This window comes from Populus trichocarpa, chromosome 2 (genome assembly GCF_000002775.5).
Source record: "Populus trichocarpa isolate Nisqually-1 chromosome 2, P.trichocarpa_v4.1, whole genome shotgun sequence".
Taxonomy (NCBI): Eukaryota; Viridiplantae; Streptophyta; class Magnoliopsida; order Malpighiales; family Salicaceae; genus Populus; species Populus trichocarpa.
In genome coordinates this window covers 5,218,044-5,242,518 of record NC_037286.2, presented here as the reverse complement: position 1 = coordinate 5,242,518, position 24,475 = coordinate 5,218,044, and the positions used below count along the sequence as shown (strand labels likewise).

Genomic DNA, 24,475 nt, shown 5'->3' with positions numbered 1-24,475 from the left:
AAATTAATTACTGAATTTTAAAAAAACCAAATTATCGTTCTGAACCTCCCAAAATCTCTCAATTAGTATTTATGTGAAAAACATCTAACATATCATTGAAACATCTGAAGTATTATTTGACTTTCTAATTTAGCATGCACCTGAAGATGTTTTTAGCATCAATATCTAAACTTGAAAGAAAGGTGAATTTGAGTCAGATTTTGATTTTTAAAGCAACTTCCTTAGACTTTTAAGGGAATTTTAAGTTTTGAAGGAAACTTTTTGTGTTTTTGGAATGATCTTAACCTATTTTTGGCGGGGTTAGGAAGCATTAATAGGCTCATGGTCCTACCATTAAGGATGTGAATGCCATGGTCTCCTAACAAAAGGGCTAATTGAGAAATCTTTTACTTCAGGATAGCAAATTGAGAAATATTTTAGTTTCACCAATAGTTACTTCAGGTTTTAATTTAAAAATCTCATATCATGTTGATTTCACTTTATTAAAATAATGAGGAATTTGAGGAAAAACTAGCAAGGGTGTCCCATGCTTCTCTTGGCGCTGTAGCATCCTGAATATGCTCTAGCATATCTTCTTCAATTATGGTCTTCAAGACAAACATTGCTTTGCCAACTTTAATCTTTCACTTGCGCAAGATTCCATTTCGGCTGGTTATGTGTCTTCACTACCATTGACTACCTCCCCCGTGCCTTGCATGTAAGACATCATACATGTTAACCATATACTGTAATTTTAATTGTTAAGTTTCTTGATCCCTCCAACAATGTGAAGATCTCTCATGTCTGCTTCTATAAAATCAATTTAAAATACTGTTGTTGAACCTGTGATTGACAAGTGTTGTCACTTTTTTAAGCTGCTGCTGCTGGCACTTCTGCTTTCTAGTGAGGCTGCTCTTGCATAGAAGGATGCTGCTACTGGAACAATCTGGGAGGTCTGCTACTGACTCGTCCTGGAATTGATCAAAAACTTGTTGTCATGGAAAGGGTGGTATCTGCTATGCTGGTGTTGAAAAGGGGCGTCGTTGCTTTTGTTTTCTTTTTCCAAAAAACAAATTGTTGTTGCGTTTGTTTTACTGATGCTACGAGTTTTTGTTGCTGCAAAGGAGGATGATAATGCGTGGGGTTCTACTACAAGCTGCTGCTACTGCTCTTGTTTTTTTTTTTTTACTTCATTGGTCTTTTAATCAACCTAGGATACCAATTATTGAACAAAAACTTGAACAAAACTCACGTAAGTTTTTACTCTGAGAAAAAAAAAAAAAAAGTAGCTAATGTTTTTCTTTTGTTCTCGCTCTCATTGATCTGAATATTCAAGGTGGTTTTAAATAGCCTTACAAATCCTACTAAGCTAAGACTTCTATTTTTATTTAACTAAGAAAAATTAATCAACTATCTCTTAACTACACTAAAACTCTAATATACCATTGATCTTTTAGAATTTTAAAAATATTAGAATTCTTGTAAACTCTAAATTTCTATGAAGCTAAATTCTAGCTGATGCTAAATTCTAACAAAAGCAGACCTCGATCTAGATGTACTTCAATAATTATCATAGATTCAGGCTAAATTCAAGGTGAAAGTGGACAATTGCTCTGGAAAGAAAGAATATAATTCAACGGCTAATGGAATTCCAATGAAAATTTTGTTCTACTTTCTAAAAGCAGGTGCCTTGTATAATCATTTGTCAACTCTATGTTCATCTTTTTTTCTTGCTCCCCACTTCTTGGGTGCCTTTTGGTTCTTAGTCCACTAGCGTGTTTCTAGCAATTTCAAAGGTGATATTATGCTAACAAGAAAATGTGAAGAGCATATAAAGCCCGGAGACATAAATCAGCGTTGACTACACGGAAAAAGCTTGATAATCTGATTGTAATCAATACCCTTACTTGAGAAGATCTTCTTTCTTGGCGAGTATAGCGTAACAATCACATCCAATATCAATTTGTAATGAACTTTGAAAGAGAGACAGACATCAAATATCAATGCGGGAGAAGACACTTTAAATGGTTCCTGGGATGGATCCTTCCAAAACGAATTAAAAAAAAACCAGGGATTCCCTCAACAATCGACAGTCCATATACACCAACATTGTGGTAGGTACTGTTGTATAGTCTACCTTATAGTAGGTTTATCTTGACTGCTACCATGCATTGAGCTGGCGCCTAGCTTGGTAACTTGTTAAGGTTCGCAGTCAGGAGACATAACAGATATGCTTTGAGCAACTATTGGGATTGCATTGCCTGGCTGGAATCTTGATATTTTCGTAGTTGTCCGACCCTTATCCATTTATACCAAAGTGAGTACTTATGCCATGATATTCTCTGCAATATCCTCATAAAGGTTGGTGGACTTCTAAATGCGCTGGAAAAATGGAATGATTATTGTATGGGGATAGAGCAGGTTGTGCGCAACATCAAGATGAGAAACTAGCGTATGCTCGAGTTATGCAAATTATCATTTTAGCAGACAAATCAATTATGAATAGCTGTAATTAAAAAATAATCTCGGCATATAATATGTTTACACCATGATAAATGGTATCTCTCAAGTTAACATATCTGTATGACGAGCAGATTTTCAGTTCACTAGTTCCATTGGATAGGGTACACGAATATTGCATACTATATGAACCATATCAATCTTAATGTTGACATTTATTTGTGATGCAGGGTGGAAACCGAAAGTTTTGAATATTTGAGCAAGCATATAACACTATTAAATAGTGACATGATCCAAATAGATTATGTTAAATTACCTATTAGATATTTTTATGAACAAATGAGATAGATATAAATTCAAGAAGAAATCTAGTTAGACTAGATTAACATTTTAAAATTGAAATAACAAGAGATTTAATTATTGAATCGGACTCAAAAACACTGGAATTAGATCTAAAAGTTGTTGTTTGAATCAATTTTGTTGTTTTTCTAAGATTTTTTAGATTTATTATTTTTATTTTAAATTCTATTTTAATCTCCTTAATATTTTCAAACTTTAGATTATTTTCTAGTAGAGGTAGATTTTACTAACCTATTTAAAGGTGTTATAAACCTCTCGAAGAGAACAACTATTATATACTTAAATTTCAAAGAATAAAATTATGAATTTAAATCTACAATATTTTTTATTTATTAAAATTAATGTATTTTATGTGCTATTTTCTTCGTATTAGGTTTTGTTTGCATCAATCTGTATACCAAAACACCCATACAGGAGATACTGAATCATAGATAGTGAAAATAAGTGAACCATCATCATGCTTTATCGCTTTGCATAATGACTTGCAAATCGCTCCCCAAAGGCTGGACGTAGTAATCTCTTGCTTCAAGCAGGCGCACCACTTGTGGTAGGAGCGTCCATTCACAAATTAATTACTTGAATGCATTAATTAGAAAAATCGAGCAAGCTGTTTTAGCCATGAGGTCCAATTTATATGCAATAATATTATTTTTTTCCTTATTTTCAAAGATCCCATTTGCAAGCATATATGTCCTTCAATATTTATGTTCTTTTTCTCAAAGATTTATCACAAAAACATATCAGTACATAAATGATATGGATTTCTCTTCTCCTTTCTTACCACATCCAACATGTCATCAATCCAAGCGAAACATCTTCTGATACAGATATGGGTGAAGTCGCGTAGAGCTGCTTCTATCAATATATTTCTTGAAGCTGAGCATGCAGTTATGCAACCTATACTATTATATTTGGAGCCACATTTGTGATGCCAATCACGCCAAGCATGAACTGAGGGCGCCACACCAGTAACAAAGAAATCCATCCGTAATATCCAGGAAAAGTCATGGAGGATGAATTAAGCTTGTAAAACCAACAGAGTGGCATGCCCAGTTGAACCATCAACCTCATTAGCATCCTCTCCACTAGAATCAACATCCTGGGAGCAGCCACTCATGCTCAGACTAGATAAATCATCATCATTTTTATTTTCATCCTCAACATAAACATAATTAATTGTCAGAGAATAATATAAATTATATCCTGAAATTTCATCTAAAAGTTTAAGCTATTGCATTGAGAAGGTTCTTTAACTTGGTATCAGAGCCTTGATGATTAAGGGATCACGAGTTCGAATCTCACCATCCTTATTTATTTGATAAAAATTAAGTACGATATAAATTTTAAATTTAAAGAATTTTTAGAATAATATAAATTATATTTTAAAATATTATTTAAAAATTTAATATTTTTTTTACATCAATCAAAGTTATGACATCTTCACAGGTACCTACTGCTGTCAAATATTTTGTGACAAGCAAATCTTTATTATTTTTGGACTCGAGATTTCTTAGAAAAAGGAAGGATATTAATAGCAACTGTACTGTCGTGATGAATGAATTAGTTGCAGTCGCACGTATGACGTATACACAATTAAAGTGTAGCTATTTTCTGATTAAAAAAGTGGAGTACTGATTCCGGATTAATTTGAAATTATTGTGGCAAAATACCTAAACAACAAAACAAAATGCTGCGCGTGCGTTTAATATAATCTTCTTGGTGTTCTTCGTGGGGTTGATATCAAAGTTGTCAATTTTGTTTTGATAAGTATTTTATTTTTTTAATTGAAATTAAATGTTTTAATTTTGGAGTGTTTCGGTATGTCATTTCAGGGTTTTATTATATTTATATATATATTCAACAAACATAATTTAAATTCAAAATAAATTAGTTATAAATTATCCAATATAAACACAATGTCAAACAAATATAATTTTAAAATTTAAAATATTTTTAAATAGTCAAGATTAAATGAATCTTTAACTTAAAGCAATTCAACTTAAACAAAATATCAAAATATTATGAAAGTAAAATATTTTAACACAAATATTTTAAATATAAAGTTAAGTCAACGTTGTCAAGGCTAATAAAATCTAAAACATCTCTTCTTTTGCTCAAATTCCTACAAAGTATAAACATGAAAAAACAACAACATGAATATAAACCATATATATTAGTGATAAATCTAATTTTAAAAAATTAATATCATTGTTAATAAAAATAGTAATAATATTTTTCAATATTATTATTAATATCATTGTTATTGAAAATAGTAATAAAAAAAAGATTTTTATACTTGGATGGTTTAATTAATTAAATTGAATAAGGTTTAATTTGATTCAATGGCTTTTCAAGAGCGGAACGGAACATATATAATGGAACCGGAACGTTTCAGCTAAAATTTAGCCAAAAAATCCAGAACGGATCGAGATTTAAAATAAAATAAAAATTATTTCAATTTATTTCGTTTTTTAAATTAATATGAAATATTTTAAACGTTCCGAACAAAACATAACAGAATTAATAACGTTGGATGATACTTACAGATTTTGTGTCAGCTGAAATAATATTCCATGTGCCCATTTTTCCTTCAGTGGGATCGACTATCGAGGACAAGGACCTGAGAGAACGCGTTAAAATCTAGGTAAAGTCTAGAATGACGTTGCAGAATGTTTTGAAAATTTTATTTTTTATTTTAATATTAGTAACTAATAAAAAAATATTAATTTTAAATTTTTTAAAAATACAGTAGAACTGCCACTACATCGATTTATTTTATAATACTTGTCAAGACGCTAAATAGTAATATGTACATTCCTTCTTGGAATCATGTTGTCTCTGTAATTAAACATAACTTGTTGCGGGAAGATATTCTAAAACTAAAAAAAGAAATATATAAGAAAAAACAAGATGTATATTAAATTTAAATTCTTAGTTATTTTATATTTTTTAAGAGAAATATTTTTATGCCACTTCATTTTTTTATTAACAAAAAGATTTAATTAAAAAACAAGAAAGAATAAAAAAAATAAGCAATTGAACTCTTATACTATCAAAAAGCTTTGAACAACTTAAAGTGCTTTTATATTGATTGATCTAGCATAAAAGATTATCTTTTTACTTATTTTATTTTTGCATATTACTGTAAGATATTCAGCATACATATTAAATTATAGATTATAATATAAATTCCAACTGGTTTAAGTAAAAACAGTTTATGATAAATTTATCTTAAGAAATTATGATTCAAAAATATTTTTCTTATATTTTTTTCCACTCAATATCAATGTTTTATTTTTTTTTAATCTAAAGAAGGATCAAATGTGTATTTAATTCTTAAAATCTTATATTTTTTCTTATATTTGCTTTACCTAATCAAGCACTTTGGGAAAACCGAATTTTTTCTCCATTATCCCATTAATATATTTTTACTTAAAATATTTAAAAAGTAAAATTAATTAATTAATTAAATTTTGAAGTAAGAAAAATTTTGATTAGCCAAAAATAGGTATAAGAAAAACTAGTTACTCTTAAAAAAATACAAATAAAAAGGTAAAACAATATTATTTGAATAATTTGAATCATCCAAATTATTTTCTATATAATCTAAAAATTTTCCTAAAGAATGACCAGAATGATCCATCATAATATTTGATATCGAAATTGATTGAGTTTTTTGGTGTTCACTCTCGGAAGTAGTACCTCACGGCCAATGGAGAAAAATAAAAACATGAGGCTTAAGGGGATGGCAGGCAGGCAGTCACTGCATGCAGATGGTGAGCCTTGTTGTTATTATTATTATTACTACTGTGATAGTAATTATTTTTTAAAAAAATATATTAAAAATATTTTTTATTTATTTATAAAAATTAATTTTTAATATTAAAATAATCTAAAAACATTAAAAAAAAATTAAAACTGTCCCATGTTTGCATAAAACTGTGGTGAACGGTAATTGATTTTTAAAATATTTTTGAAATACAAAAAGGTAACATACTAGTGGTCCCATGTTCGCATAAAGTTGTGGTGGACGGCTAAGATCCAATAAATAGAGAAGGTCCAGAAGGATACGGAATCCTAGCAACTTGAGTACTTGACCCTTCTGTCTCGAGCCGTCGCTGTACCATACGGTCCCCACTCCTCCCTGTAACAAATTGAAGTAGCTAGTTCGCTAGCTGTCATCAGATTATTATTTTTTTAATCTAATTATATTAAATTATATGCTAATAAAAAATGTATATTATATAAGAAATAATGAATAAAATTAAAAAATATATTTTTTATTAAAACTATATACTTTTATTAGTTTATTTTTGTTACGCGAAAAAATTATGGAAACACAAAGAAAAAGAGATATTATATATATATTTTTTAAAAAAATAAATTTGAATATGGTAAAAATCAAACTGCGCATCAAGCAATTTATTATACACACGTCAACATCTTTGAACAACATCTGATAATGATTTATTTATTCTAGTTTGACTTTATAAATATTAAAAACCAATATTATCCAACAAACTCCCATGAAACAAAGAGATGCCATTGAAAATATACTGAAAATAATTATTGAATAAATACTGGTATACTGATTTTAAATAATGATCAGATTTTAAAACTGATTTTATATTAATTACAAAACAAGGAGATGCGAGATTTGTTAGGACCTGGTAGAAGAAGAAAAAAAGGCCGATTATATTCTTAAAATTATTTAGAAAGAAAATTGCATCAGTTAACATTAATAATTACTGAGGTGCAAGGAATCATAACAACGGCCGAGCTCCATTAACGAGATCTAAAGAATAGAATAGCCTCATGAGATCCCGAGAAGGATACGGGAAACAGACTGTAATGGACGTCACCGAGAATAAACATGCTTGGAATCCTCTTAGGTCAGCTGAAGGGCAAATTTCAAGAGGCCGCGGATGCTGAGAGACCGGATTCCGTATACCAGCGGATTCGAAAGCAGCGGAGCGGCCTTCTCCTACTCCTCGCCTTCCTTCTTCCCCACGTTGATTCCAATACCAATTCTCGTTGCCGGGGGGGAATGAATCAACAAACGCCACGATAAAACAAAGGAATGAAAGGCCGCTTTGCGTCGTCATTATTCTCTCAGACAAACGTGAGGCCATTAACCCGGATTCTTGCCTATAGTAAGATTCTGGTGGATTGTGATTTCATCAGGCCACAGTACCGAGCGAAATATATATTAATAGTTCTCTAGCTGCTTGATTCCATCTTTAAGAAATCTGATTCCCATCATGGATGGTTAACCACTGATTTATTAAATGCTGCTTTCGGTTAATAACGAGAGAGATCTCATTTGCTTTTCAGTTCAACCAAACAAGTGTTTGCTGGACTGTTGATTAACTATGCAAAGCACCACAGCAAACGCAGATTATTGATCAGGAGTAGAGCATGTGATCCGGAATCCTTTGAAAAGACGAAAGCTGACTTTGGAAACCTATAAAATCCACTAGCGTTTATATCTAATGGATTGCAAGCTTGGAATTTGAACCCACCTCTCTTTATATCTAATTATTTCTCCATTTCCTTTTGGTTTGATGTAATGGCACTCTTTTATAATGGTTTTAATTATATGTTAATTGAATATATCTCAATCATGGCATTACCTTCGCGACCAAAGGAATTGACATTTTTTTATGGTGATTCATTGTTTAATTATATGTTCAATGGTGAAGCGCCTTTCTCTCTCTTTTTTTCTTTCTCAGTTCCATCCCTATACTTTCTCTCCTTTTGATTTGATCCCTTTTTAGCCTAATTCCATTAAATAAAACTTTTAATTGAAATATTGGAATGACAAAATTTCCCTCCTTAAGTTTAATCTTTTATTTCCATGATATATATATTTATAAAAATAAATGTTATTTGTTCTTAGTTAAAGAAAAAAACCTTCAAGATAAGATAAATAAAAACATTAAGATTAAAAACCTTCAACACGTATACGTTTTTTTAATTAAAAAATATGATATTTAAAATAATCCATAATATCAATATATTCTCTTATATATTAACTTCTATCCACGTTGTAGACTTTAACGATTCACTTGATCTACCACTAAAATCATTACTTGTATCTATGTTTTTTTTCTTTATCGGTGAACCATCGCTTCTCTAACCCATCATATATAGCACTAATAAGTGCATTCCCGTCGAAACATTGTTTGCTGAAAATTTATTATTTTTATATTTTTTGAATTGTTTTGATATATTAATTAATAATCTAATATTTTTTCAAATAAAAAACAATTTAAAAAAATTACTACCACAGTATCACATCCTTAACTTTTAATATCTGAGCAACTTTGTGGACTAGTCATTCGATGTACTATTTAAAATCCTTAAACACGTGTTATATATTATAAGAATTCTTCCATTAAGATCGGGTTCATTGCAGCACCCACATTCGCATTTTCCTTCTTTTTTTTATATAAAAGAATTACTACCACAGTATATAAACATGAAAAAAATTAAGCAAATGAAAAAACAAAAGAAAGAAAATCCGATCCATGATTCTTGATCACACTCAAAGAAAATCTGATCCATGATTCTTGATCACACTCGGCGCATCCCACACTAACACAAAATGATAAAAAAAAACGAGCTATTGCCTAAGAAATATTCCAACTTGGTTTTGGCAAGGGATCATCATGTGATCTCCTGCCTAGTTATTTAGGTTAAGTTTGTAGTCCAACAAGTACCGTATCAAGGCTGTTAAAAATATTTTTTTAACACGATACAAAAAATATAATAAAAACTTGGATTGTAAAATTATAACTAATTTTTTAAAAACTAATTATATATTGATAATTCTAGTCAAGAAATTAAATTACATTAAAATTTGATAAAATGAGTCAACAATATTATAATCAATGAGTGATTTAAATAAAATGAGAGAGATAAATAGTATGAATCAATAAATTAATGACATGGAGAAATAAAAAGTCTCAAAATAAAATTTCTCAATACAGGAAAATCACTGAAAGGTAGGAAGCACACATAAACTTAGTGACAACCTGATTGTTCTCATCACAATAAGTCTTGATAGACCCTTTTTAGGCTGCAAGCTAATGAGTTTAAATTAGTAATTAACTAACATAAATTCAATAATGAAATAAACCCCTAAACAATGTCTAATGCGCTAGAAAAAAATAAAATTAAAAATAATTATTTAAAATTAAATAAATAACATAGAATAATAATAAAAAGTCTTCATGTTAAAATTCATTCATGTAGCCTGAATCTCCAATTTTTGCATATTCTTGGCAGATTTCAAACATGTCGTTCTCTCCTGATTTCAAACATGTTGTTCTCTCTCGTTTGGATGAATTATTGGGCCTATGATATATAGCTGGAAAATTTCAGATATCTAGTTTCTATCTCAACTTTAATCGAAGTAAAATTACACCGCTAACTCTAGATATGTCCCAAACAGTACACAATGGTCTTGCTTGACATATTTGACAATATTAGGTTACTAACTTTGACCCTCTAAAATATTATGTTCCCTAACTTTATTTGACCTGAAAATTTACCACAATATATGTTTATATATCTAATATCTCTCTGTAAAATTTTAGCTTTATCCAATATACAGTTTGAAAGATATGTTCAATCTCGCAAAACTAGTCAGCAAATATTTTAAAGCCAGATTTGGACATGACTTGGTTCGTATCACAAATTTAGTAAACTCGTAAAATCAGACTGCATTTACCGATTTTACCAATTTTGCAAGTCAGTAGACATTTTAAGGCCAGATTTGAACATGACTTGGTTCGTATCACAAATTTAGTAAACTAGTAAAATCGGACCGAGTTTAGCGATTTTACTGATTTTGCACGAGTTAAATTTGATTTTACTGGTTTCGAGTTTTTAGTCCAATTAACATCTTAGAAATATATTAACTCATAAAATCTTATAATTTTACAGGTTAACTCATGATTTTAACGAACTTAAAACATACATCTCTTATTATTATTTTATTTATTTTTAAGGAAATCCCACACCCACAATTATAAAACGCCCCAAGTTCTTATGCCGGATCGCCCAGTTATTTTGAAGCATATGTATTTGCTCATAACGGTCCCATCAGCTTTATCTGTACGTAGGTGTATTAAAAATACAAATCAAGGGCTCAACGGTGGATATTGAACCATGTTGCTTTCGGCAATAAAGAAGAGTATCAGTCAGCTCATTAAATTCACTTGTACTTGCTTGTAATCTCCTAACAATATGGTACGAAAGGTTAGTATTTATAAGTAGCTAAGTCTAACCATTTAAACTGTTACATCTAAGATACAAAAACAATGTGATTTTAAAAAATTCTTGCAATTTTTCTTTCTATTTATTCTAAAAAAAATTATAAGGAGAGTTTTCTTCTTCTTCTATATTATGGCATGATTGATGACTTTCCACCTCAAGCATGTTTAATTGGCTAATTAATAACTCGTAAATTTTTTTATCTTATAAACGTGTATTTGTTTTTTTAAAATATCAAATTAATATATTTTTTAATGTTTTCAATAATCTTAATTTGTTAATATTAAAAATAAAAAATTATTTTAATATATTTTTAAATAAAAAATACTTTTGAAAAGAAAGATCTCAATCACACCAAATATTTAAAATCCAAAATTATGTTATACTTTATTATATATATATATACACACACACACATACCCTACGGACCTTTACAGGAGGGAGTTGAGTGCAAGTTGAGGAATAACTAGTTCAGGAAAATAAAACTAAGTATGTGTTTGATTTTGAGATATTGAGATACGTACGGGTAAGATTAAGTTCTTTTTAAAGTACAATCTTTTTAAACCACAAGCAACACTTGACACTAGAAACTAAAAATACTTGTTTTTATTAGTTTTTTTAAATCCCAAAAAAAAACCTTCACCACACATCAATAACAAACAAACCCGACCAGATCTTGATTTCACGCTCATGGTAAGATTGTGACAAATATTTGGTCTAAGGCGTTTGGTCGCCGCGTCATGTATGAAACATCAAATGATTGTTAATTGAAATAAATTAATATTTAAAGGGTTAAGGCCCTCAAATGCCACGCCATATCTCAAGTTTCTGATTCAGTTCCTTCTCAGTTCTCAGAAAGAATTCCACTGCCCACTTCCATTTTTTAGAGGTAGAGGAGGGTTTGCAAGTGCTATTCCAACGTAGAAAGCAGGGAGTTGAGAATACAAAAGAACCCTATTTTAGGCCCACTCACTCCCTCTGTTTCTTTAATACCCCCCTCTCTTCCTCTTCCTTTTTGGGTTTTAAGGATGTGAAGTGGCTCTGCTTTTTTCTTTTCTTTTCTTGTGTTGGAATTTTGGAAGGAAGGAACCATCAAAGGTTAGTAAATAACGACTTGGAAATTCTTCCCTTTAATTCTCCAGTTCTGTCTTTGCGTCTTTGATAAATTATTTCTCTGCTTAGGCTTCGAAATCCCCAGAACTGCAGAAATCTTTAAGTTTTCTTGAATGAATGGTCAATCATTTTGGCCGCAGATTTCTTGCAAATCATTTAAGCACTTTCCTTGTTAAGTGGATTCCGCATGAAAATTGTCAGGTTTCCCTTCCAAATTTTCTCACCATTTCTTTCATCCGGATTCTGGGCACCACTCATCAAGTTTCGAAAAATCTTCTCCTCTTCGGTAAGTTCTCATACAAATCTTCCTTCCAGCTCTATAGAATTCTAATGAATCTTGCTTCAAATGGTCTGTGGTGGCAGAGTCAGTCCACAATCATATTTAAAAAAAAAATGGTTTGCTTGCGTAATTGAGGCCATTTGAAAGCGTGGAACTTTTAACTTCATTAACCGCCGCAATTTTCCGTTTGACTTTTTGTTTTAAGGTAGAATTAATTTAAAACAGATGCTAATTTCTCTTTCAACAGCTAGTATACTATTGTTCATGTGGACAATAAGATCTATGCTTTAAATCGATATGTAAAGTGGAGGACAGTGATGGTGGGGGGTTTTGGGTGGTCAAATGGAGTATAAGGATACTGACGACGGTAGTTAAAGTTGGGGAATCTAATTCTTCTCTTTTTTCCCACCTCTCCTCTGAAGAGATTTTTGCTCTGCTGAATCTACTTGGCTGGTTCACAAACCCCTAAACTCGATTCATAATGGCAACAATTCTTTTGTTCTGCTGCCGTTACCTACCTCTGTCTCAACCACGATGGCATACACTGCTGTGGGTCGGATTTTTTTTGTTTTACAATTTTTTTTGTGTGTTTTAAAGGTATTTCCTGAAAATTATTATTATTATTTATTTTAAATTATTTTTTTATACTTTTAGATATTTTAATGTATTTCAAAGTAAAATCATACTTTAAAAAATATTATTATCACACACCTAATCATCTATTTTTTTCTGTCTCTCTCGGCAATCCTTGCTTTGCTTGAACAGAAACTTTCATGAGTAACTTGAAAAAAGAAATGTAGGTAGATTAAAGTATTAAAGTTTAAGATTTCAAGAGTGTAATGATAGAGTTTGATTGTGTCTTTTCCTTGTAACACACACAAAAAAAAAAAAAAAATAGAGAGAGAATAGGCTGATTGAAAACTCATTGGATGGGCTAGGCTTGGGTGGACTGAAGAGGAAAAACTTAGCCCATCATGGAAAAAGAAAAGAAAAGAACCTCTTTCTTGAGCAGAACCTTGGGCTAGTTTAGGCCTTGCCTGAATGAAATTTCTCAGCATTCAGTTTGAAACAAAAGAGAATAATGACCTGAAAATTTAACATCTCAAAAAGAGAACAAAATGGGAAAAAGAAAAACTAGAGAACAGTGCAATTGTAGTTTGTTGGGTTGGGTTTCCTGTACTGCATGTCCACATTCTTACATGTTAGTAGCTTTTTATAGTACAGTAACAGCAACCTCCACCAACATGTCGTGCCTTAATTCAGTGGAAGACTGGCTTCTTAAATCTCAAATGGTCACTTGAGATCAAGAGGTCAAGATTAGATGTTGACAGGGTTGAAATCGTACGTGTAAGGCATGTCATAAAGTTGTTGTTTTGTAAATCGTAACCAGGAAATTGAGCATGTTTTGTCAACAGAAAGGGATTGTTGAATGTCCTGGCCTGAGCGCTTAGCTAGCGAAGAGTAATTGGTGTCAGTCTCGGACAGGGTATTGCTCTTAAATATTTCCTGGTAATGGTTTGGTGGGAAGTCCTTTGCATGTAGCTCCTTTATAAGTGGCTTGTCTTCCAACAAAATTACAGTAGAAACATCAAATCATTCTGGTTCTCGTTCCATTCATTCACAAAGTCCTACCTATTGAGTCCTATATGTCGATGTTAACTGTTAATGAAATTAGTGCTGTCTGTTGAAAAAGGCATGACATGGCTATTGATAATAGGATGTTGTCTTTTAACATATCAAATGTTAATAGTTAATGCTGCTGTGACAGGAGAAGAGACTTTTTTGTTGATTGGAGAAAGTAATTGCTGCTTAAATGGCTAGCGTTTGTTGGCCATACTTTGATCCTGAGTATGAGAACTTGAGCACTAGGATTAATCCTCCAAGGTACTTCACATGATTAATTAAATTAAGTACTCCAAGACCCTGCTTCATTTTTTTCTTTTCTTTTTGCGTCCCTCTCATGTTTTCTTTTCTTTTGATTTTCTTTTTGGGGGGCAGGGTATCTGTAGACAACACTAGTTGCAATGACAGTACTCTTGTTAAGGTAATCTTTTTTATTGTTATTGCATGGCCATCAAGATCAGTGATACTTGAGTTAGAGCCAAGTCCTACTGGACCCTTCTAGAGTGTTGGTCACATAATACAACTGATTGAAGTTTGCATACTAGTTCGAGCTTCAGGCGTTGTAGCAGACTAGCACCAATCATTGATAGAAATGAAAACAGGCCCTATAATGTATGGGTGGCTAAAGCCACACCATAGGCTATTGGCAGTCATTTTGATGTATGAATGACCCGAGCCAGCCAAATTGCTGAATATCAGACTTTCAGAACGTATCTCTTCCTTTCTAGTACTTTACTGCACGAGGGGCCTCTACTGAAATGATTTTTGTTCTTAAATTTTCCTCCATCCAATTACACTGCAGAATTGGGAGAATACAGAGACAGGATCTTATCTTTAACCAGATTCCTTACACGTGTGCTCTAATTTATTAATTGGAAAGCAAATTATTATGCTTGCTATGAATTTGTTTTTTAGATAATGTCACGGCAATGACAAACTAAAATTCATGAATGTGATGTATTAGGTTGACAGCATGAACAAACCAGGAATTCTCCTGGAAGTTGTGCAAGTCCTAACCGATCTTGACCTCATTATCACCAAAGCTTACATCTCCTCGGATGGTGGTTGGTTCATGGATGGTATGAGTATGCTTCTATTGACTTCCCCTGTTTTCTTCTTCCTTAATGGTTATGCAAGGGCAGTGCTCTTCATATGCTTCCTAAGATCCTTTCTGTAATTAGTACATGTTTCACCTGATTATGAATTTATTATACCCAATCTTTTGATTTTAAGTCTAAAGAATATACTTTAAACCAAGTGATCAAAACAAGGCGCCATCTTACTATATCCTTCTGTTAAGTTTTCTCTTTCACTTTCTCACACGGAACAAGTTGGTATTGATTATATAGTTATTTCTGATCCACAGTATTTCATGTCACTGACCAACAAGGAAAGAAGATTACAGATATTAAAACCATTGACTACATAGAGAAGGTATGCAATTCTTATGTTTTTTTCGCTTATCTGCTTTCATGTGCTATAAATTCAAACCAATATAGGATGTTCAGTGCTGATTGGAAAAGAGTTGACCCATTTTAGCACCAGTGTTAACTGAAAGTATCTTCAATGCAACAGGCTCTAGGACCTAAAAGCCAAGAAGAAGTAACTACTTGGGCAGACAAACGGGTTGGAGTGCACTCTGTTGGTGGGCACACTGCCATTGAACTCATTGGCAAGGATCGCCCTGGTCTTTTATCTGAAATCTCAGCCGTCCTTGCCAACCTTCACTTCAATGTGGTTGCTGCTGAAGTTTGGACCCATAATAGTCGGATAGCATGTGTTGTCTATGTCAATGATGACACCACATCTCGTGCTGTAGCTGACCCAACCAGATTGTCTATAATGGAGGACCAGCTCAAGAACATTCTACGTGGGTGTGAGAATGATGAGGCGGGTCGTACTAGTTTCTCCATGGGGTTTACTCATGTTGACCGTAGGCTGCACCAAATGTTGTTTGCCGACAGGGATTATGAAGGTGGAATAGTGGCTACTGAGGTTGATTATCCTCCCTCCATCAAGCCAAAGATCACAGTTGAGCGTTGTGAGGATAAAGGATACTCTGTGGTCACTGTTAGATGCAAAGACCGTGCGAAGTTAATGTTTGACATAGTGTGCACTCTCACAGATATGCAATATGTTGTTTTTCATGCTACAATCTCGTCTGATGGGCCCCATGCATCACAGGTACCTCTTACCCCACTGAAGTATATGTACACCGATAACTAGAAGAAAAATTAAGAAACATTTCTCGTTTAAAGGCATTTCTAGTTTTGTTGATGTGAGGCATGCATTATGAAGCTCAATGCTTCCATCTTTTCACATTGACACTAGATTGTCTGTTTGTGTGTGTGAGCTCATGCCGAAGATTAGTTAAGCTCGTAATTTTTTTACCGGAACAGCTCCAATCAGTAGAGGCGAGTAGCAACTAGAAACAGAATGTTTTAAGATTTTTAGTCTCTGCAAATCAATTTGTCAAATTTACAAAGATTTCTACTTCATTCCATCTTCCTTTATCTTTTTCAATACAGCATCATGCTTGTGTGTTGCAGATTTTTAATTTAAGAAGTAAAAAATGTTCATTTGTTATTAGCCCATTTGTTCAATGAAATGATTGAAATGACTCCACTATTTTTGTTACAGTTATAATAAATTTCATAGCCTCTGTAGGATTTTATTGAAGCAACTGACCCAGTATACGAACTTTTAGGAGTACTATATTCGTCACATGGATGGTTGCGTGCTTGATACCGAAGGAGAGAAGGAAAGAGTTATCAAATGCCTTGAAGCTGCAATTAGAAGAAGAGTGAGCGAGGTGAGTAAACTGTCTACGTTACTGTTTCCTGCTGGTGCTGTATGAAATTGTAGATAAGGACATCGCTGTGCTTTGTCGTCTAACATTGCTGTTTGTCTTTCATGGTTCAGCTAAAAGTAGTGATTTTAAATTCTATTTCTGTTATTCCCTTTATATTAGTGTAGAACAGCTCAGGTTTTACATTCTGAGTTATGCTGTAGTCTATCTTTGATGCCCAGCTGAAATGACAGAATCTTTGAGCTGTTGGCCTTGAAACAGTTTCATGATAGAATCCTTTATAATAGCATAAAAAAGAGAGCATTTTTCAGCTATAGGCCTTTGGCAGAATATATGTAACCGAGACAACAGTAAGAAGATATAGCTTTAGTTTATGTTTAATTTAATGCTTCTGAAAGTCTATAACTGGGATTCTCACATGTATTGTATTGATACTTCACTTCATGGTTAATTTAACGATTCTCTATAACCAATGCTGAAAATTGTAATCACTTTTGCTGGCTAACCATGTCAGTTAGGTTCACTAAGCCGGGAATGAAAACAGTATGAAGATGGCATCTAATAATTTGTAGCAACAGTACAGCATCAATAACAGACACCAGCCTTGTCTTTCATCTTCTGCAACCTCACATCTATCACTTCACAAAATACTTACAGCATGCCAAAGTCTTGTCAGCCTTTCGTTTTCGTTTTCCTTTTCTTTCTTCTTTTTGATGAATGAGAAATCAGTATTGTTAGCCTACAAAGATACTCACAAGAGTTGAGAGATGCTAATTGCTATGGATATTAGGTCAACTCTAAGGAGGAAGTAAGAGAATAAAAGAGATTGAAATTATGTTCAATATTCAGAACTGTATAGCGTGCATCATAGGACGTTAGACTGGTTGTTAACACGGCATTTGATAAATTGTTTGCTTTCAGAAGCATGAGGGTTAAGAGAGAGTGATTAATTAAAATGAAGAGAACCTGTTTTCTGAATTGATTAATTATTGTACTTGCAGTGATACACATTTCACATAATTTTTTTCTTTCAGGGGTGAAGTCCTTAGATTACCAATATTTATTTTGTGCCGTCTGAATTTTTCACTGTGATCTCAGGGTCTGAGCCTTGAGCTCTGTGCAAAGGATAGAGTAGGCTTACTATCTGAAGTTACAAGGATTCTGCGAGAGAATGGATTAGCCGTATCAAGAGCAGGTGTCATGACAATAGGAGAGCAAGCAACGAATGTTTTCTATGTAAGAGATGCTTCTGGGAATCCGGTGGATACGAAGATTATCGAAGCACTTCGTAAAGAAATCGGGCACACCATGATGCTTAATGTGAAGAAAACACCTGCTAGTTCCAGAGAACCTGAAGCTAGAGGATGGGCCAAAACAAGTTTCTTTTTCGGGAACTTGCTGGAAAGGTTCTTGGCATGAGAACATTTCTGTATTGCTGTCACAGAAATAATGAACTGTACAGGACAATAAACCTCTTCATTACCAAAGCATGAACTATGGACAGGGCTTGCACTAGACTTTGTTCAATATTCAAAGAATAAATATTGCAAGCTAATGAAGTTCGAACCTTCGGTTGGAAAAGGACAGAAATTTCGAAATATATATATATGTATATAAAGTATCAAAATAAGCTGATGTTTCTAAAGGGCGAAGGAATGTTTAGTATGGAATATTGCATACCCTTCAAAAATACATATAATTATTTTTGTATTAGAAAACATCATAAATTAAAATTTCATATTTAGCTTTACAAGAATGCCCGGGGCAATTTTCACAGAAGCATGGTGAGGTCTCTCTCTAGGGTAAGTTCATGGTTTTATAATCGGTCTATCTGAAAAAAGTAACTGTAAGTAATATTGATATATTTTTTAAATTGTATTTTGGTGCGATTTAAAAAAATATTTTATTTAAAAATATATTAAATTAATATTTTTTATAATTTTAATATGTTAATATCAAAAATAAAAAAATATTTTAATATATTTTTAAATAAAAAACATTTTTAAAAAACACTACACATCAAAGTAACTATTAGTTGGATCAAAAGCTGTTCAAATAAGAAATGTAGAGCATAGATTAAAAAAAAAATAGGTAACTGCACCTATTTCATTACCATTTCACACTCATTTTTTATTCAATTTATCTGCAGGTATGGAAACACAATAGGTAACATAGATTACCGGAATGCAGTTCGATTGTATTTTTAAAAATTTTAATTTTAAAAAAAATTAAATTAATTTTTTTATTTTTTTTATATGTTAATATAAAAAATTAAAAATATTATTTTAATATATTTAAAAAAAAATACTTCAAAAAACATTTTTCATCAGAATAACAAAAAATTGCAACCGTCAAAATTCAAGTGTCAATTTGACGTAATATAAAGGATAGCACACGCTGGAAGAGACAACCATAACCATCCATCGACGCTGCCTACGAAACAGAGGCAATCAATTATGTGAAAGTTTAAGGGTATGTTTTACAGTGTGGTAATGGTTGTTTCTTAAATAACTTTTTGTGCCGAAATGCATGTTAATAATATTTTTTTATTTTTAAAAAATTATTTTTGACATCAGCACATCAAAACAATTCAAAATGTACAAACCGTATTAAATTTTAGCAAAAAACAAAATAAAAATTGAATTTTATAGAAACGTTATTTCAACCGCGTTTCCAAACACTTTCAGCCCTGGCTGAACGGCTCACCGTTGATCCACCACCCATCCTGGTCCTAAAGTAAAAGGAAGGGGAATATTTAGTCAAGGATTCATGAAAATGGAATTGCAAATTAAAAGTTTTAGAATTTGTCCGATCAACACAAAATCAAATTGGAATATTATCCAGCCCAGAAGTAAGCTTTACCTCAACCAACATGTTATTGTCCATATTCGTAATAAAGGGAGTATTTCTATCCTGGAAAAATAAGATTTAAGATAGAGGGAAAGCTTTTATTTAAAGCTCCGTTTCATTATGTTTTTTAATTTTTTTTAGTTTTAAATTAATTTTTTAATATTTTAAAGTTATTTTAATACGCTAATATAAAAATAAAATTAAAAAAATAAAAATAAATATTATTTTAATATATTTTTTAATAAAAAATATTTTAAAATATAAATCGTTTTAAACACTCAACCATAAATAAAAAAAAAAAAAGGACGCACAATGCGACTTTCCACACAATTTCGCACCCATCAATTCTCTCTCAAACTTTTCTTTCTTGTTTTCTTTCTCCACTTTATTTTACAGTTATTTAAAAACAAAATTTATTTCCCTTCAAAAATTGTCTTCTATTCTTTTGCGACTGATAAATAATTTCATCAAGATCAACATGTTTCTCCACTAGGAGTGGTGACTTTTTTTTTTAATTAAAAAATATTTTGAATATTTAATTTAAAAAAAGTCACATTTTACGGAATGATCATAATAGCTCATTAATTTTTTTAGTGGATTCACTATATATTTGATAATACAGCTCCATTCCTCGGTCAATCTGAATTGTCTAATGCTTATCCTGGACTAGACTGGTACTGGAATTGTCTACGGTAAAAATAATAAAAAAAAAAACTCAAGGCTTTAAACATTGGAGTATTGACGGGGATATTTCTTTCAAACTAGCATAATTTAAATAATCACACTATTAAAAATAGTACAAGCAATAAAAATTTAATAGGCTGGATTATTCTTAGTAGAGCAACCAATTATATTGTGTTATTAATATTTAAAAATATAAAAAAGAATAAGAAAAAAGTATCACAACCCTTACATTTTCTCGTAAGCATTTGTTCCAAGATGTGGCACAAATGAATATTTGTTTGTTTGTTTATTGTATTTTGAAGGCTTTTATTATTTCATCAGCGAAATTTTTTTATTAATCATGCTATTAAAAATGATGCCATTTCTTAAAGTTTTATTATATGCTGTGTTGTTTTCTCAGGTCGACTGGTTAAACTATATTATTTTTTAAATTATGTTAATTTATAAAAAAAAAGTTTATTTATAATATTAAAAAAATAAATTTAAGGTATGATTATAACTTGAATTCACTTTATAATGATTATGAATTCAAATCTTTTCAGGTTTCGGAAAACTTATGAGATTATTAATTTCAGGCCGTGAAATACGTGCAGACATTAAAATAATAATAATAAAAAAAAACCTCTAAGAATTGCCGTCCCATAAAAATTAGAAAGCAATCAAAGGGCCACTTTTGAGCGGGGCCGTCATCACACCATTGATTAACATCAAACACATGGCACCACACGGGCCGCTTAACCTCTTCCCGTACGTTTCTCCTTCTTTCTTTAGAATCCTTTTGTCTCGATAAATGCACCTCCCCTCCAAAGCTTCAGCTGTTAGCACTTAGCAGTTAGCAGAGCTCACAGAAAGAAAAAGAAAATCACAGCTAAAAAACGTATATCACTGACACCCTTCAAAATTTCTTTAATTTGTGTCCCTCTTGACTTTTGGTACTGAAAGACTCTATTTTCTCTCATAGAATCTGCTGGTAATGTGAGTTAAAGATTGTTTTTAAATGATCATTTAGTTGTGTCTTGTTAATGATTCTTAATCAATGTTTCTTTTGTTATGCCTTCATGATTTTAATAAGGTTTTTGACATGGGTTTTTTTTTTTTTTCTGGTCGTCTTACTAAAATTTACTTCTTTTCTCTCGTAACCTCTTCAACTGTATTGATGACAGAAAACACAAACAAGAAACAAACAAACTTTTCCACGTGAAATGGCAGGGGAAGCAAAAGGGAGGAGGGAAGACTTGAACTTGTATTCTGAGAAGCCGATGATGCTTGCTTTTGATGGTGGAAAGAGTGGGATTGGTGCGGGAGGTGTGGAAATCGAAGGCTTGGTGATCACTGAGTGGAAAGATATCCCTATGAAGCTGTTGTTAAGGATTGTTTCTCTTGTTGATGATAGGACCTTGATTATGGCTTCTGGGGTTTGCAGTGGATGGAGGGATGCTATTTGCTCGGGACTCACCCATCTGTGTCTCTCTTGGTATAACCTTTCTTCCTCTGTCTTTATAATCAAAATGTTGTTCAAGCTGATTGTAATACTTTTGGGATTTTTGTTTTATTTAAGCTGTATCGATTGTATATAAAATTGTTCGTATCTCTTAATCCGACCCAGGTGATCATGCCTTTTGAGTTATTGAAGTGTTTCTTACTTAAGAGTTTGTATGTGGTTTTTTAACAGAGCAATTTGTCCCGGATTGCCATCTTCTCCTAGGCCATGATCGAAAACATTGCTGATTGGTTACAGGAAGTAACATGGAAACATGCTATCTTTGCAAACTTGTAACCCTAATTCAGTGTTAATGTCACGTGCTGTAATCTGTTCTCATCATGGTAGCTTTTGAATTTTTTACGGGTAAATGAGTGCTATACATAGACAATCAGAAATTCACTTGCTTGTTTGCGAGGGGAATGTTAAAAGATTTGGTTGAGTTTGCTCTGCATCAAGATTTTAGATTTGTTGTGTATAATTCCTAAAGAATTTCTAATCAACATTCAAGACCTTTTGAAAAGTAACCTTTTAGAAATTGTTCCGGCTTATTATCAGGTCTTATTTTGTTGACCAATCTGTTCCTGAATTTATTCTTCTTCATCATTGACAACGATAACATCTTGCATCAGTTCTTTTCTTCAGGTGCAAAAACAACATGAACAACTTGGTTCTATCTCTTGCTCCTAAATTTACAAAACTGCAAACTCTTGTGCTGCGCCAAGATAAACCACAACTCGAGGATAATGCTGTTGAGACTATTGCAAGTTACTGTCATGATCTGCAGGACCTGGATCTCAGCAAAAGCTTTAAGCTTAGTGATCTCTCCTTGTATGCATTAGCTCACGGTTTTCCCAATCTTACCAAACTCAACATCAGTGGTTGTACGGCATTCAGCGATGTTTCTCTAGAGTATCTGACAGAATTTTGCCGAAAATTAAAAATTTTAAATCTCTGTGGATGTGTGAATGGTGCAACTGACCGTGCCTTGCAGGTTTATGCTTGTAACTATTATATATATTTTTTTTTCCATCTGCCACTGAAGGAGTTATATGGCTTACAAGTTTGGTAAACAATCTGCAGGCAATTGGACGCAACTGCAGTCAGTTGCAATCTTTGAATCTGGGATGGTGTGAGAATGTGAGTGATGTCGGAGTAATGAGTCTAGCATACGGATGTCCTGATATCAGAACCCTTGACTTGTGTGGTTGTGTCTGTATAACAGGTATTTTCAAATTTGGGGATGCTTTTGCATCATTTCACAAGATGTTCATACATTATTACTTCACCAAAATGTATTTGTTAATTGGCTATAAGGCGCAAAATTTCACTGAACTATCGAATGGGCAAGAGACTTAGAAACAATGCAATCCCAAGAATTCTCATGGCCTGATCTATTATATTTGCAATCCTATGACTTTTTCCATAGTACTGGACGGTGTCCCTTTTTGGTAAGAGTATGAAATTGAGAAAGGTGATTCATTTAGTGTTAACAATATTAAACTGAACCTGCAACCTGTTAATTTGACGTGAAAGGTATACTGCCAATTTGAATTTGAGAGCAGATGTTATTTTCATGCTAAGTTTTTTGGTATTTTGATTATGATTATAACTGATGGAATATTCACAATTTTTCTTCAGATGACAGCGTGATTGCTTTGGCAAATAGGTGTCCCCATCTTAGATCCCTCTGTCTGTACTACTGCCGGAACATCACAGATAGAGCAATGTATTCCCTTGTCCACAACCGAGTGAAGAACAAGCCTGCAATGTGGGAATCAATGAAAGGCAGGTATGATGAGGAAGGATTGAAGAGTCTCAACATCAGTCAGTGCACGGCAATCACACCTCCTGCTGTTCAGGCTCTATGTGACTCGTTCCCTGCACTTCATACCTGCTCAGGGAGGCATTCCCTCGTTATGAGTGGCTGTTGGAACTTAACTTCCGTGCATTGTGCCTGTGCTGTCCAAGCACACCACACCGCAAGTTCTATTCCTCATCCGGCACATTGAGCCGCACATGCAGTTCTGAATTTAAAGCAACAGTGCATGTGAACCTGTAAAGGTAGAACCGTGCCCTTGTAAATGTGGTTGTGTTTTAGAGTTGACAATGTGGATGCACATGGGCAGCCCATTCATTGTTGCGAAATATGGTCTGTAAGTAAAGCTATGGACTTTTATCTGCTCTTGGTTGAGCAAGTATGCTGGCTCCAAGTTTATTGGTCAAATGTGTGTGTTGGTTGCTTATGATTTATTATGACAATTATAAACCTACCTTCATGTGATAATCAATCAAAATCATTGGCTATATGCCCAAGTGCTTCATATGATCTACCAAGGGGCACGCTTTCTTGAGAATTTTAAAGGTTGTATCCGTTTCCTCGAATATGTAATGTACTTCGGATTTTTTTAGCAGAAAATATTTTGTCACGCGAAAACTCCGTAAAAGATCACAAATAAAAAGAACAAGAATTTGACTGATCATCCCATGTATTCTCTTTTTATTAGCGTTTGAGGATGTTTAAGTGGCTCGGAAGCCATTCGGCATTTAGGTTTTT

At 32.6% G+C, this 24,475-nt stretch overlaps 2 protein-coding genes across 10 annotated transcripts; both read left to right on the top strand.

Annotated features, from left to right (window-relative positions):
- Positions 1-11,877: 11,877 nt before the first annotated feature.
- Positions 11,878-18,494, top strand: LOC7467842 (ACT domain-containing protein ACR3). 6 transcript variants are annotated; one of them, XM_002302167.4, is made up of 9 exons: positions 12,113-12,177; positions 12,394-12,478; positions 14,241-14,356; positions 14,471-14,516; positions 15,060-15,174; positions 15,462-15,529; positions 15,671-16,279; positions 16,803-16,907; positions 18,003-18,494. In XM_002302167.4, exons 3-9 carry the CDS (start codon positions 14,286-14,288, stop codon positions 18,321-18,323), a joined length of 1,335 nt encoding a protein of 444 aa, XP_002302203.1. In that variant the 5' UTR covers positions 12,113-12,177; positions 12,394-12,478; positions 14,241-14,285; the 3' UTR covers positions 18,324-18,494. The 6 variants fall into 6 exon arrangements, with proteins under 6 accessions (XP_052306620.1, XP_052306619.1, XP_024449864.1 ...); XM_024594093.2 differs by lacking the exon at positions 12,113-12,177 and adding an exon at positions 13,888-13,958 and having other exon boundaries at positions 12,373-12,478; XM_024594096.2 differs by lacking the exon at positions 12,394-12,478 and having other exon boundaries at positions 11,880-12,177.
- A 2,700-nt stretch (positions 18,495-21,194) lies between these two features.
- Positions 21,195-24,145, top strand: LOC7466433 (F-box protein SKP2A). Of its 4 annotated transcripts, none has more exons than XM_024596204.2 (5): positions 21,195-21,315; positions 21,602-21,912; positions 22,564-22,912; positions 23,002-23,143; positions 23,560-24,145. In XM_024596204.2, exons 2-5 carry the CDS (start codon positions 21,641-21,643, stop codon positions 23,928-23,930), a joined length of 1,134 nt encoding a protein of 377 aa, XP_024451972.1. In that variant the 5' UTR covers positions 21,195-21,315; positions 21,602-21,640; the 3' UTR covers positions 23,931-24,145. The 4 variants fall into 4 exon arrangements, with proteins under 4 accessions (XP_024451972.1, XP_024451973.1, XP_002302202.2 ...); XM_024596205.2 differs by having other exon boundaries at positions 21,208-21,413; positions 22,551-22,912; XM_002302166.4 differs by having other exon boundaries at positions 21,210-21,408.
- The last annotated feature ends 330 nt before the right edge of the window (positions 24,146-24,475 follow it).